The sequence below is a fragment of the Maylandia zebra genome, linkage group LG11 (genome assembly GCF_041146795.1).
Source record: "Maylandia zebra isolate NMK-2024a linkage group LG11, Mzebra_GT3a, whole genome shotgun sequence".
Lineage (NCBI taxonomy): Eukaryota > Metazoa > Chordata > Actinopteri > Cichliformes > Cichlidae > Maylandia > Maylandia zebra.
The window spans coordinates 12,070,560-12,087,198 of record NC_135177.1 but is presented as its reverse complement, the minus strand read 5'-3'; the positions used below and the strand labels follow the sequence as shown (position 1 = coordinate 12,087,198).

Here is a 16,639-nt window from a genome sequence, read left to right as displayed (position 1 = left end):
ATGCTCTTTTTTTTAAGACAGACAGAGATACAAAGCATATATATGCAGTAGTTGTGTCTGAGAATAGGTAGATCTCAAAGTTTCCCTTGTATGCCTTCTATGTCACTATAAATATAATTATCTTTTTTTTTTTACTTGCTGCTAAACAATTTATGTGTCTTTTCTGCGTAACTTTTGTTGCTTTAGTGTGTGAATTTATGAAGGGAAGTCTTTAAATGTTTGCTGCTGTGTTGTACGCTTGCTGTAAGGCCATTTTATAGATATTTACCCATTCCGCTGTGCCTATTGTTCTCAGCCTCATCCAGCTTCAGGTTCAGGGCGGACTCAGTCTCCGACATGGAGTTATTCTCTGACGTCCTGTCTTGAGCTATTTTGCCGGCCGCGCTGCTGACTGAATCTTCCACTCTGCCGCTGGAGTTTTTCGCAGCAGGTTGGACCCGCACGGACCCACTTGTTGTGCTTCTGCTACTGTAGCTGTAATGGGATTCAGCCTGCTCTAGGTCAGCATCTGAATCATCAAGACCCTGGCTTAGTTCAGAGCTGGAATCCTGCACAGCAAGGCTGTCAGTAGTGCTGCTGCTCGGGGTTGGGGAGCTGGAGGTTGGCATGGCATTGGACACAGGATGTACTGCTATTTTGTGCGAGGCTGTTTTTTCTGTTAGTTTTATCACAGTGGCAGCTGAGGCTGTGGTCGAATGTGCCACCTTGATGCGGGATGCCGGCATAGGTTTATCAGGAGCTTGACTGTCAGGAGTGGGAGCCGGAGAGGCTGAAGTGTCATCAGAGCCTTGCGTGATGGATGTTGGAGTGGGAGGAGGAGCTGGAGCCTTTCTTTTCCTCTGCTGGCTCATCTGATAAAATTGAAGGAAAAGGAGGCAGACAGTACAAAGTTAATTTACATGAGCACCTTGTGCATATGTGTGTGTCTGTGTGTGGTTTAACCATAAATTAGCCTGTAAATTCAGTCTGCCAAGCCTCAAGTAGAGTTTCCTACAGACTAATTAAATCAAGTGGAGTTCTGGCAGGTGTACAGGTTTTTAAATCCATCAGAGTGCCAACATTCCTTTTAAATTATTCTCCAACAAGACATATAGGGCCCGGCGTAAATACAGTCGATATGATGCAGTGGCATATTACGAGTACAATATATGTACTTCACTATGGTATTTCTTAGTTATTCAACTGGTAAATCAACAATTATTCAAATGCAATGCTGTTATACTGCTGATTTACTTACTGCCAAGCCAGTGATGACTTCCAAAAGAGACATGAAAGTCAGATTGTGATTTTCAGGTCAGTGCTTTAACAGAAATATCAGTGGATGTTCATGACTGAAATATTGTTTTGTGTTTTTCACAACGACAGAAGCTGGAGCTGAAAACTGAATAATAAATTGCAACTGGATCGAGAGGATGTTTTAAAGAAGAAACAAACAGGAAAGAAGGACAGAGCAGGAAGGAGAGAAAATAAAATTAAAAACAGAGCGATGGGACAAACCAATGAATCAATAAGAAACTATGTGGAAACTCAGTTTTGCTCAATGAGCAGATGAGACCTTTCATATGCTTTTTTTTTCAAGTTAATCTCACTTTCTATGATACGGTTTCAAAGAATCAATTTAAAAGTGCTCTGGGCAGTCTTCAGCAGTATCGATAACCTACTTTCGACTGGCGATCACCGCTTATGCTTTCAGCTTTTCCTTCATTCTGAAACGCAACAGAGAACATGCCTAGAGCTGTATGGAGCTTTGCATCATACAACAGGACAAAAGAGCGATAAGGCCACCTTGCATTTTTGCAGGTATGCTGGGTTCAAACATGTGAACTCAATGAACTCACTGCATGGCATTCTATGGACCTCCAAATGTCTTTCAGCTGATTGGCTGTCTCTTTTTTGGTCTCCCACTTCTCTCCCTCTTTAGCATTCAAATATACGTGAATGCAGACATACCAGTGCAAGTGGACAATAGTTGAAGCTGCAATAGATGACTGACTGCTCCAGAAGATTGATGTGTATTTTTCTAAGTGTGTGTACGTGCCTGTATGTGCTGGCTGCAGAATTAAGAGTCAGGCCTGATACAAAGGGAAAAGAGCAGTGGCCTCAATACACAAGCATATGCCCAACACTTTTCTGTGCAACTGTATGAGCACGAGCATGCACACAGACATACACTTACATATGCACCAAAGTGCACACACACATTAAAGGAACAGTATATCTCATACCTCAGGCTGAGCTGCTGTAGAGATTAGGGGGTTGTTACAGGCTGCATGGTTAAGTGTGTGTTGCTCTCATGAGCTTATTGGCGCCATGACTGGGAACGCAGCATGTACTTAAGATTGTTAGAGACTGAAGCCCAGAACTCTGTAATATACTACACTCAAGGTCACACTATACATTAAGTTCAGCAGACTTTGCACTCTTATTATCTATAAACTATGTGTGTGCTGTTTAGTGATTCTCCATTTTCAATCAGACTATCTGTATTCTCAGTGCTGGCTGTTTTTCAGATTTATCACAGAGTGTTTCAGTATATTCAAGCTTTTTCATTATATACCACGGGGTTGGCAAAAACAATGTCAAATATAATTGACAAAAGGTAGTAAGTTCATCCACATCACAGTATAATAATTTCAAATTCAAATTCAAATTTTTATTTGTCACGTACACAGTCATACACAGTACGATATGTAGTGAAATGCTTGGACAACTGCTCGTGACCTAAAGAAAACAAAAAAGGAAAAGGCTATGAATAAGATAGGAAATAAATATGAAAAATTAAAAAGGGTAAATTTAACTAGGAAGGAATAAAATATAAATTAAGGTTAAAAATGAAATAACTGTACAACACAAATTAGAATGAAGGGTAAATTTAACTGGGAAGAATAAGATAAAATATATAAATTAAAGTTGAAAATAAAATAACTGTACAACAAAATACACAATATAGAACTATATAAGAATGTATGAAGAAATCTAAATCTAAATAAATATATACACAATAACAGCAGCTGTACAAGTATTAACCGGAAATGAAGAATATAGTGACCAGTGTTGTGCAAAACCAAAGTCCAGAAAGTCCAGTGTGTGTGTAAGAACTGTATGTGTGGGTCAGTACTGTGTGGTGGTGTGATTGAGAGACCGTATCGCCTGCGGGAAGAAGCTCCTCCTCAGTCTCTCTGTGTTGGTCTTCAGGGAGCGGAATCGCTTTCCTGACCTCAACAGAGAGAACAGTCTGTTGTTGGGATGGCTGAGGTCCTTCACGATCTTCCTGGCCTTGGTCCAGCACCGCCTGCTGTAGATTGAGTGCAGGTCAGGGAGCTCGGAGCGGATGGTGTGCTCAGCTGACCGCACAACCCTCTGTAGAGCTCGTCTGTCCTGCATGGTGCTGTTCCCGAACCAGGTTAAGATGTTTCCCGCCAGGATGCTCTCTATGGTGCACGAGTAAAAGTTCCTGAGCACCTTGGAGGGCAGTTGGAAGTCTCTCAAGCGTCTGAGGTGGTAGAGACGCTGTCGGGCCTTTTTCACCACGGTGTTGATGTGACAGGACCATGACAGGTCCTGCGTGATGTGAACTCCGAGGTATTTGAAGCTGTCCACTCTCTCCACTGGGCACTCGTTGATGACGGGGGTCTGGTAGTTCCTCTCCTGCTTAGTGCTGAAGTCCACTATCAGCTCCTTTGTCTTACTGACGTTTAGAAGGAGGTTGTTCCTCTGGCACCAGTTCTCCAGATTCCTAATCTCCTTCAGGTAGGCCGTCTCGTTGTTATCAGAGATCAGGCCCACCACGACGGTGTCGTCAGCAAACTTGATGATGGTGGTGGAGCTGGTAGTGGCCACACAGTCATATGTGTACAAAGAGTACAGCAGGGGGCTCAGAACACACCCCTGGGGGGCTCCAGTGCTGAGAGTGGTGGAGGCTGAGACATGTCCGCCCATCCTTACTGCCTGTGGTCTGCCAGTTAGGAAGTTGGAGATCCACTGACACATAGATGAGCTGAGTCCCAGATGCTCCAGCTTGGTGGTGAGTGTGGAGGGAATTATGGTGTTAAATGCAGAGCTGTAGTCTATGAAGAGCATTTTAACATAATTCCCCCTTCTAGTGTCCAAGTGGGTGAGTGATGTGTGGAGGAGATGAGAGATGGCATCGTCTGTGGAACGATTTGGACGGTAAGCGAACTGTAGTGGGTCCAGTGTGTCTGGTAGTGAAGAAATGATGAAGTCTCTGACCAGGCGTTCAAAGCACTTCATCACTACTGAGGTGAGGGCTACAGGGCTATATTGGTCGCTGATTTGTTTTTGTTTTGTTTTTGAATGTCAGAAATGTATATTTGTGAATGTGGAGATGTTATATTGGTTTCCATCCATCCATCCATCTTCATCCGCTTTATCCGAGGCCGGGTTGGGGGGGCAGCAGCCTAAGCAAAGAGGCCCAGACCTCCCTCTACCCAGCCACCTCCTCCAGCTTATCCGCGGGAACACCAAGGCGTTCCCAGGCCAGCCGAGAGATATAATCTCTCCAGCGTGTCCTGGGTCTGCCCCGGGGCCTCCTCCCTGTGGGACATGCCTGGAACACCTCACCCAGGAGGCGCCCAGGGGGCATCCTTGTCAGATGCCCGAACCACCTCAGCTGGCTCCTTTCGATGTGGAGCAGCAGCAGCTCTACTCTGAGCCCCTCCCGGATGGCCGAACTTCTCACCCTATTTCTAAGGGAGAGGCCAGCCACCCTTCGGAGGAAGCTCATTTCTGCTGCTTGTATCCGCGATCTCGTTCTTTCGGTCACTACCCACAGCTTGTGGCCATAGGTGAGGGTAGGGACGTAGATCGACCGGTAAATTGAGAGCTTCGCTTTTACACTCAGCTCCCTCTTCACCACGACGGACCGGTGCAGCATCTGCATTACTGCAGCTGCAGCCCCAATCCGTCTGTCGATCTCCGGCTCCCTTCTCCCATCACTCGCGAACAAGACCCCGAGATACTTGAACTCCTCCACTTGGGGCAGGAACTCATCCCCGACCCGGAGTGGGCACTCCACCCTTTTCCATGGCCTCAGATTTGGAGGTGCTGATCCTCATTCCCGCTGCTTCACACTCGGCTGCGAACCATTCCAGTGCGAGCTGGAGGCCCTCACCCGATGAAGCCAACAGAACCACATCATCCGCAAAAATCAGAGATGAGATTCTGAGGCCACCAAAGCGAAAGCCCTCTGGGGCCTCTGCTAGACGTTCCCAGCACACCCTCACTACGCGTTTAGGTGCACCAGGTCTGTCCAGCGTCCTCCCCCGCCACCTGATCCAACTCACCACCAGGTGGTGATCAGTTGACAGCTCAGCCCCTCTCTTTATTTTATATTGGTTTCACTGGTAAAAATAAATAATTGAAATGGGTATATATTTGTTTTTTGTTAAGTTGCCTAATAATTATGCACAGTAATAGTCACCTGCACACACAGATATCCCCCTAAAATAGCTAAAACTAAAGACAAACTAAAAACTACTTCCAAAAACATTCAGCTTTGATATTAATGAGTTTTTTGGGTTCATTGAGAACATGGTTGTTGTTCAATAATAAAATTATTCCTCAAAAATACAACTTGCTTAATAATTCTGCACTCCCTGTATGACATTATAATTCCAAGTAACTGAATCACAGGTGAAGAAGTAAACAGTCTAATCAGTTTGATCAATATTTTATATTTAGCTGCCGTCACCCGTAGTATGTCCCTGTCAGGTTTCAGATGAACAAATAGATTTAAACCTCTAATCTAATAAACTGCAATATTCTAGCTTTATGATCCATTAAAACTGGGATGCAATCATTTTAATTTGCGGTTGTACTAGATAAAAATGTAAGCTCAGATACCATGCTGAATTATGGCCATGTTTTCTCTCCCATTACACATTAACTCACACATTAACTCAAGAGCTGACTGTGCTAACTCTGCGTAGTTCTGATCTGTTTTAGGACCAAAGGTTTCCCAACTCAGGGTTAATCAACTCAAGAGTTTAGGCTTAGGCTCAGAGTTTGTTAAGCCTGCTTCCTGGAACAGACCCTGGTTTCATACATAAGATGTTTTGACAGCAAAGTGCAAACAGATCTTGTCATATATAGGCCGCATGGCAGGGGCACATATTCCCCTAATCCTGGCCCCTAACTAATACTAACACAGCCTTAAGGTTCAGTACGTTTGAAAGAATGCTTACTGTGCCATCTTACAATACTTTAGCCACAATAATCATATCACCTAAGAGTCCGCTGTGGCGAAAAATTGCAAGTCATGTCAGGACAGGACCTTATGTTATTTTAGAAAGAAATCCATTGATTCTATTTGAGTTTGCATTCAAAGAGGATAAATGATTTGATCTTAGACGTAACAGGAACAAATCTGTGATAGAAGCAGGCTCAGAGAGGGCAGCTGTTGAACTTAAACACATGAGGTGAGGGGACAGTTAACAGCCTTCCCCTTGAACACAAACTTGGAACTGGACACAGGACTGAGATTAAATCAAGTTTTCTGTTACATGCTTTGAACATCTACGTCAAGGCCTTTCTGAACAAGTTTGTAAAATGTATACTGTCCTGCTAGAGCCAGACACCTGCTTATATTGGCCATAGCACACGTCAATAAAATTGACAGCTCCAAAGGAAAGTTAATGACAGATCTATAGTATACTGGATGATGTATTTGCTTTGGCACTAGTATAACATTCTTTTCCTTCTTTGCTCAACTTCTTTAGAGCATGTGGAGTGACACAGTGGTGCCATACAGCACACAGGATATCTTACCAAATAAACACATTTTCCTTCTTTTATTTTGCTTTGTTTTGCTCGCCTGTTCTTGAATAGATCTCGCATGTCTTTTGAGAGAGAGAAATGAAGAGAAACACACAAAAAAATCCATGCAGGAACTCCACACATATCCAATAGCAAACAAGAAACTGCTGGGTATGTACATGCATACATGCCAAAAACCAAATTTATGGGCACTGCAGGGCCATTAACATGGAGCTGGTCCGCTGAGTACTACAAGCAGAACTGCGAATTAAATTCACTTTATCATTTGGTGACAGAAGTCCAAAAATGTTTATTACAATTAAATATATAAGCGGAAAAAAGACATAAAAACTGAAAGATAAACTAGCTGTAGGTAATATATTTTAAAACATTTGAATTTAGAGACAGCCTGCTTACACGACCACGCTTTATAATATTTCTGTCCTCTGAGCTGTCGTGTAGTCCTCCTGCAAGGTGAGGGTGGTGCTAAGGACATGCCAAATAGATTTCATGCTGTACTGCATTTTGGAAACATGACCCCACAGCTAATACATTGTTAATGCTGTACAACTTAAACACACACCTAATACTCATATAAGACTGATGTTACCTTATTTTGACTGTCTCTGCAAACCTCTCACCAAAGTTTCTCACTTCTCTTTATCACCTCTCTTACTCTCTACTTCAAATGTCCTAACTCTTCGTGTACACACAGCAAAAAAATGTGTTTATTCAAGACGTATCTCCTTTTTACGGGCAGTGAAGCAGAGAGCTCAGAATTTCTCTCAATTTCTCTGTCACACGAGGCAACACAGACACGGCTTTCATCCCAAACCACAATAACAGATTGCCTATCACTGCTGGAAAAAAAAACAAACAAGGTTGTGTTTCTCTGAGCTCGATGTTCCAAAACATAATTCAATTAAGTCTGTCTCTCGTAAAGACATACACAGATTGTTGACTGTCGAGCTGGAAAATAAAAAAGACAAAGCTGTAACTTCCCTCCATGCTGGAGTCATTAACTGATCAAAGAGCATCTAATTCTCCTATAGCAGAGAATTGTTTTACATTCATCTGGAAATGTGACACCAATCCCAGAGTGTCACTTTTATTGCTGTATATAAATAAAAAATATAAAATAATATAATAAAATAGCTGTTGCCGTCGTTACAACTAGAGTTGGATGCTGACAGCCAGCTTTAATTCCTACTTTTCATTAAAAAGAATAATCAAAAACATGAATTTGCACTTTAATTAACCAGCAATCACTGACTATACCAGTGTTGCTTAGTTCCCTAACAGCTTTACTGAAACTTTGGTCTCTTGTCTATTGTAATCTTTGCAGGGCAATGAGTGTACTCGTCCAAAGTTCATATAAAAGAGGCACCTCTCTGCAATGTATCCCGAGTGAACTTTTAAGCTCATAGTAATGACTCATTAAAAATGTTGCATAATCAATATATTGAGCTAATAGCGTAGCTCTGAAACAGCTCTTCATTATTCAGATCAAATAATATATAAGTAATACAAACTAGTTTAGATAAAACTTATCCTGATTACATACAATTCAGTTTTAAGGCCTCTATAAAAAAGGAAAAACAAGGGACAGGGCTTCAGTTAAATCAGACCTTCCCAAAGTGTGGGGCCCGCAGAGCCATTGCAGGGGGGGCGCGGTATGAAAAGGAAAAAAACAAAAAAACCCAACAAAACGCTTGGACACTGCTAGCATAATGGACAGGTTTTTGACGGGGCGCCCACACAAATGCAAAGCAGGAGATGAAGCATCGCTGAATATGTTTCCAAACCAACTTCATTCTAAGCCAAAGACTAGAAAATATGGTGAAGCATATCTTCCCTTTGGTTTCACCTGCACAAGTGCCAAGGTAGGTCTCCCCTGCAGAATTGGTTTTCCCTTCGTCAGGAGCAGCGCTGGGCTGTTCAAATCACGGACAAACAGTATCCCACATTCTTGATTTTTAGTTCACAAACACTAGTTGTAATGACTAACTACTCCTGACACTTTGGAGATGTTAGCTCTGTATACAGTAAAGTTACAGTGGGATACAAATAACATCAGGCTGAGCCTGCCACAATTTGTTCCCCCGGTTCAAATCCCGGACAAACAGTATCCCACAGTTGTTTATGTTTTTAAACCGATTTTGCACAGAGAGGCATTTTTTGAAAAATGTATTGATAGCAATGTTGAATATTATTACACAGAAAAAAAACAACTACACGTAAAATAATCACACCATGACGCCTCTGCTTTTGTAAATAGAGGGACATTAACTGCGTGTGTATATGTAAGCCTGTAAACCTGCAGATAGAGACAAAGTACTGTTAAGCTGACTATCTGTCATTCTGCAATTCATCTCATGTAAACAATAACGTGGCGCACAGCGTAACGTGACTCTAGTACCTCTGTATTCCTCGTTTACACGTACATGTGGACGAAAGGTCCAAACACATAGAAACAGCTGCATTTTCAAAAATACCCATGTAGGTGTGGACGTAGCGTAAAAGAGTTAGTAGTTTATTTTTTTAATACCTGTAATTTATTGCAGATTGCTTGTATTTAGTTAATTGTTTACTAATTGTTTGAGGTGTGAAATAAAGCGCAATGGAGCAAAATATGGGAGTGTGTGGTTAAAGGATGTGTTTGCGCATGCATGTGCGCGCGTGGCAAAAAAAGTTTGGGAACCACTGAGTTAAATGTTATATGCATCTAATCATTCTCTGATCAGTCACTGGGGATAGACACAGAGGGTGTAAACTGGTGCTGGCTTTTCAACACTCTGACCTTTCATGTGAAGAATGCTTTATTTCCATAGTCAATAATCAAGAGAGTCTGACCCTCCTAATTTTGTCATTGATTTTAATCAAACTATGTTGCTTGTATGATACAAATGGCCACACATAATGATCTCTGGTCTCTGATGTCTATTTAAAGCCACTTAGCTTCATTATAACAATCTCATCATTCTTATAGCTTATACTGCAATGCCAGTGTCAATTACTGTCTTGTAAGTCATAATTAGTTGACTACCTAAGCCTGTTTGGCGCATAGGGAATTCTATAATGAGGACAGCTGTCACAGAGAGCTGTCCTGAGATGACCTGTGTCCTGTAAAAACTGCCTATGACTCTCAGAAAGAACGCACGGAACGCTGACTCTGTTAAATTTACGGAAAATACGGAAAAGGTCAGAAAGTTTTCAGCCATCTGAGAACCCCCGCCCCCCAGAGTGCAGCTTTGATAGTAACTGTAAAAAAAAGCAAATAAGCAAAAAAAAAAAGAAGATGATGTTTTTCACTGGTTAGTCATTGTTTGGTTGTGTAACAAAGTCCCAGAAAAACTCTCCAATGTTTGTTACAAAGTCAATGACTGAAAGAAAGAATCTCGGGTTCTTAAAAAGAAATTCATTAACTTCTGGATTCTATTTTAATAGTCGTACATGCCCACAGTTTCTAAAAAAAAATTATTTAAAAAAAAAAAACAACCTGAAAGACAAAAATACACTTTCCTATTTTGTGTTTTTATTTTACATAAAGACGCAAGCTCTGTATAAAATTCACTGGCATTTTTTTTTAAAGATAATTTGTATTCTAAAAACATAGGTAAGAATAAATGATCAACATGCAAATATATGATAAATAAAAGTTTATCATCTATCCAGTTGTCCTCATCATCAAACATGCACGTTCACATGATCTCATGTGTCATAGAGTCAACTACGTGCTGCAGAACTGAGAAGATATTTTCACGGCATGTCTGAGTAAGCAAAATATAACAAAAAAAAATAAAACAAAATAAAAATGAAAATAAATAAAATATAAAAAATCCCCACATTTGACAACTGTTTACTTCTGCATTATCCAAAGCTATTTGGGCCATTTGCTCAACAAATAAAATTTATGGTGTGACATCTGTTTTCACTGGAGCTTGAACTCATCTACAGACATAAAAGTTTGCAAGTCCCCCCCCCCCCCCCCAGTTTAGCACCCCACCCCCTCAAACAACTAATGTAAATGTGAAAGTACAACTTTTAAATGTAATGCAAACTGATTTAACATCTGCAGTTGGACCACATATTCAAGAACTAAGAGCTCGTTAATGCCAGTGTCCTGATATGCCCTCAGAAACTGTCCTGAGAAGCCTCTCTGCTATGGCATCTTTTTTAGTCACCTTCGTGAAGCACAAACATGCCAGGCATAGCGCTAAAGCCTGACTCCTTGCACTTCTGTTGCGTCGTTACACATAGTCTGTTTTTTTAATCAAACAACCCTTTAAAGTCCCTTCATTCATTTCTAAGTGACTATCTCAGTTTTATGTGTTGTTTTTACTCTGTAAAATGTGTGCACCTGAACTGTCGATAAAACAATCTAAACACATCAAAAATATTCAAAAACAAGGACACGTGACAGGTGACCTGCACCGCAGTAGGACCTTGCATTACGATACATGTGATAGGCTAACAGTTTAGAGAAGGCATACGGAAAAAATGAAGAAATCTATTATTAGACTGTCCATCAAGTCCTCAGATAACCTTCCCAACTCTAGCTTCTCCTGTGAGTCTGGGTGGTGTCTGGTTATTTGAGCCCTGGTATCTGTCATAACTCTTAATCTGACAGGTGGACAGATAAATTACCATCTCTGTCTGCTCAGCAGCTATAAGGAGCCTATGACTCAGAGTCACAAAGGACTGCAAAACACAGGAATATAAAATATCTATATTTACGTTTCAGTTATTCTAATAAAGAGGACACCAATTTAGAAGGTGAGTTGACACTGAAGGTGTATTAATGTCTTGTCAAAGGGTCCTCTTGTAGTTGTTCTGCCATTATCAACTAAAGGACACAGATAGCTGAATGCTTTGGCTGACTTCTGATAAGTTAACTTGAGGTAAACACAAAGTTGGATGTGGAATAATGAACATTGATTCTCGTGGCTATGTGGTATTTTTGTCTTTAGTGCTGTAGTTAATATTGTTTATTGCATATTTAATGTTTTGAGAACAAGAGACTGTGAATCAAATCTTTTAGGATTGTATTTGCGGCCCCCTTCAGTACACACATTATTTCTCAGAAGACTTTTCTACTCCATACTCTGCTCTTTTTTGAAATAATTAAGCAAAAATCCATTAAATGCTTAGATGCTGAATAATGTTCTTTAAGATCACTGGTTCCTTAAAATAAATAAAACCTATTATCAGAGGGAGGGCAGAAGGATGTTGGTTGCTAAACAACATTTAGTAGCATGCCTCCATAACAGAATAATAAGACTGCAGGGAGTTGTTGCTTATTGTAGACAATACAGGTCATCCTGACTTTGAGGTCAGAATACCTAAAGGAAATTCTGCATCACACTGATTGCAGCTTTCAAATATACTCCATCAGGTCAGTGCTGAAAGCTGAGAGTTACTGTATTTGCTAGGATGCGGATTTTCCATAAGATGCACAAAATTAGCTGTGTCATTAAAATGATGCCAATCATGTTGAAATTGTGTTTTTAAGTAATGTGCATATACAGTGCATCTTTATATAATAACTAATTTCATTTGTGTTTCCTGGTACGACTTACTGCTTTAAAACACAGGATATGGATTCAATTTCACAACTCACAATTCCAGTCCAAGCGTTGTCATGAAACACAAACATAAAGAGCAACACACATAAATCTGGCACAGGTTAAACTGTTTCCTCACCTGACAGCTTTCAACTGTAGTGTGCTCCATCCTGGGTGCAGGGGCAGGAGGCGGTGGTGGGGCCCTCCTCTTCTTGGTCTCAGCCTTGGGAGACAACCTCGGGATACTGGCGACAGACTGAGACTGGCCCAAGGTGCCGGACCAATTAGGTCCACTGGAGAACCCAGATACTGTGGACACGTCCTGTGGGTAACATGAAAAATAAAAGGAGAGGGAATCAGACTGACAAATGGGAGGAGGAAACATGAAAAAATGTACAAATTTAAGAGTTTGAAAAACATTTTTGTAATTAGTTTAAAGCAAGGAACAAATATGATCACTGACTTGTAAGCATAAAAATGACTGATGGCTAAATTGCCATTAAATTTTCAAGGACAGCTCAGAGCTGTCTTTATCAAAAATTAAATCCAGTTCATTCTGGGTTCATCTAATATGTTAACGACCATATTTGGAGATGAGGGGATAAAACTTACAGGAGTTTAAGAACATGTTTAGCACAGCATTTAAAATGGTGCAGAACTCTGCTTGGGTCAAAAATCACAACTAAGTGTAATGAAACCCAGTTGCTTCTTAATTTATGACGTGTATCCAAACTTAACTTGAAAACTATTAGACAGCAGAATATCCTGTTGATTCACTGACAATCTTGATTTCAAGGGTTATGTTTAGTGTAAAAGCTGACACGTGTATTCTTAACATCCACATCTAGGAAAGCCACAAACAAAATGAATAAAAACATGCACACGTGCACAGACTATGAATGCAATGCACAGGAACATTTCTGAAAATACAGTCTATTCTTCAGTCATGACAATTATTGCAACATTTGATCAAATTGAGAGTGCGACCACATTTTCAAAGGGTGGCTGCTCCCGACCAAAGCATTGAAACAAAAATGGGTTTCGATTTCTGATCAAAGAGGGCCTAAAGTGCTCGTGAAAACCTCCACCTTCCTGTGGCTCAGCTTGGTACAGACCTTTGCAACAACAGGAGCACCAAAACCACAGCTCAAAACCCCATGATCGAAGAAAACAAAAAGTGCTTTAAAGCAGATTAATTGATGAGTTCAGACAATGCCTGGATACAACATAAAAGCAGAGCAAAAAGGAGCATAAAGTTCAGGTCATTAGGATTAATTGGGCCTTAGGTTATAACATCTCACAGTGGGGAAGGATGGGAAAAGAACAAGGCTTCAGAAAAAAAGAAATCTATAAGGAAAGTATAGCATGCCTGCAATTTTTCTTTCTTGCTTGTTACACACAAGACTATCGTTATTTACAGCACTGTCGGCCGATGTTTTTTTTTTTCCTTTTACTTACTTCCGAAAAGAAAACCTTATTTCTGCCCTTCAATGGGCTACTGAACAAATTTAAACTTTTTAAAATTATGCAAAATTCAAAACGCTTAGCTGTGTCTCTAATAAAACTGCTGTAACTTCAGAGGTAATGTTCATATGTTGATTAATGGTTTTCTTTCGTTTTTGATATACTGCAGAATATTTTTATAAAATCCCAGGCCAGGAAAATCACCTTCATGTTTTTCTGTGTTTTATCTTCAGCTACTTTGACACAAAGGCATCTGCTGTGATGCTCACACCTTTGATAAAGTCTCAAAAGTGTCAGCTTCCTTTTTATAGATACAAAAATATGTCTATGACTGTAAAAACACAAATGGAAGGCTTAAAGGGGAATATTAACACAGAACCACCTGAAACTGAAGCAGAACACACACACACACACACATATTATATATATATATATATATATATATATATATATATATATATATATATATATATATATATATATAGATATAAAAAATATGTGCCACAAGCCTGTTCTGTCATTTTTAACAGTTCGCTGTGTTGTGTGACTTGTGCATCTATGTTGTGACAGGAGTAACATCAGAGTGATGCAGAGGCAGAGGAGATGCCAGACAGAGGCTGACAGAATAAAAAAAAAATGCTGGAAGAGAGGAATGATGCGATTCCCATATGGAATCTTCAAAAACAAAAGTATGTTTTCACCTCAACAAAAATATAATGTTCAAAGTGGAAAATTCACATGAACTCTCCCTGACTTTTTCACCCTTTTCACCGTGGTAAACAATCTGAAATGTGTGGAAACAGTGAGAGAGGAAAACAGAACAAAAGGTACTCCAGCTCTTTTGGGGGGAAATGGAGTTCACAGCACATTTATAATTACAAAGTGTGTAACACAAAGTCAACCTTTTGAAGCTCTGTATAACTAGGATCATGACTTACACACTGAATCTCCTGGGAATTCCTTTCATGTTTTTATGGACAGGAAATTAACTTACTGACATTTTGTTACTGACATATATTTAATACATATATATATACATATATACAAATACATATATATACATATACACACACATATATATATATACACACACACACACACACACACACATATATATATATATATATATATATATATATATATATATATATATATATATATATATATATATATAGCAGCCTACTGGCCTACTGGCTGCCTACTGGCTGAAGAAGCTGACTGCACTCCACGAGCGTCTGGCAGCACAAATGAACCAGCTGCTAGTTAACGAGAGACACCCGGAATGGCTAACTGAAGGCCGGACGGTCCTGATCCCCAAGGACCCCAAGAAGGGACCGGTCCCCTCCAACTACCGACCAATAACCTGCCTCAGTACTACATGGAAGCTCCTGTCAGGCATCATATCGGCTAAGATGAACAGGCACATGGGTCAATACATGAGCGGGACACAGAAAGGAATTGGCAAGAATACCAGAGGTGCAAAACACCAGCTACTGGTAGACAGAACAATCAGCCGAGACTGCAAGACCAGACTGACCAACCTGTGCACTGCCTGGATTGATTACAAGAAGGCCTATGACTCAATGCCCCACAGCTGGATACTGGAATGCCTAGAATTGTACAAGATCAATGGGACCCTAAGAGCCTTCATCAGGAACTCAATGGGGATGTGGCGTACAACACTAGAGGCCAACTCCAAGCCCATAGCACAAGTTACCATCAAGTGCGGGATCTACCAAGGAGATGCTCTGTCCCCACTGCTGTTCTGCATAGGCCTGAACCCCCTCAGTGAGATCATTAACAAGACTGGCTACGGATACCGACTACGGAACGGAGCAGTTGTCAGCCACCTCCTGTACATGGATGACATCAAGCTGTATGCCAAGAGTGAACGAGACATCGATTCACTGATCCACACTACCAGGCTATACAGCAATGACATTGGAATGTCGTTCGGACTGGAGAAGTGTAGTCGGATGGTAACAAAGAGAGGGAAGGTAGTCAGAACTGAGGGGATTGAACTACCAGAAGGCAACATTGCAGACATAGAGGACAGTTACAAGTACCTGGGGATCCCGCAGGCAAATGGGAACCATGAAGAGGCCGCTAGAAAGGCTGCAACCACCAAGTACCTGCAGAGGGTCAGGCAAGTCCTGAGGAGTCAGCTGAATGGTAAGAACAAGATCCGGGCCATCAACACGTACGCCCTGCCCGTGATCAGGTACCCTGCTGGGGTAATAGGCTGGCCAAAGGAGGAGATAGAAGCCACTGACATAAAGACAAGAAAGCTCCTTACCATGCATGGAGGGTTTCACCCCAAGTCCAGCACCCTGAGGCTGTACGCTAAGCGGAAGGAAGGGGGCCGGGGACTGGTGAGTGTCAGCACCACAGTCCAGGGTGAGACAACGAACATCCAAGAATACATTGGGAAGATGGCCCCAACTGACCGAGTGCTCAGTGAATACCTCAGGCAGCAGAAACCCAAGAAAGAGGAGGGAGACGAGGAACCATCATGGAAGGACAGGCCCCTGCACGGTATGTACCACCGGCAGATAGAGGAGGTGGCTGATATCCAGAAATCCTACCAGTGGCTGGACAAAGCTGGACTGAAAGACAGCACAGAGGCACTAATCATGGCAGCACAAGAACAAGCTCTGAGTACAAGATCCATAGAGGCTGGGGTCTATCACACCAGGCAAGACCCCAGGTGCAGGCTGTGTAAAGATGCCCCAGAGACAATCCAGCACATAACAGCAGGGTGCAAGATGCTAGCAGGCAAGGCATACATGGAACGCCATAACCAAGTGGCCGGCATAGTGTACAGGAACATCTGTGCC

The 16,639-nt window shown here is 41.3% G+C and overlaps 1 protein-coding gene across 7 annotated transcripts in view; it reads right to left on the bottom strand.

Annotated features, from left to right (window-relative positions):
* Window positions 1-16,639, bottom strand: part of cobl (cordon-bleu WH2 repeat protein) — a 65,369-nt gene that overhangs the window by 20,188 nt on the left and 28,542 nt on the right. For all 7 annotated transcript variants that reach the window (XM_004568042.5, XM_004568046.4, XM_004568045.4 and 4 more), the window contains 2 exons: window positions 12,478-12,660; window positions 269-851 (listed from right to left, as the gene is read on the bottom strand). In XM_004568042.5, the coding sequence (XP_004568099.3) occupies window positions 269-851; window positions 12,478-12,660 (766 nt within the window). The remainder of the gene's footprint in view (window positions 1-268; window positions 852-12,477; window positions 12,661-16,639) is intronic.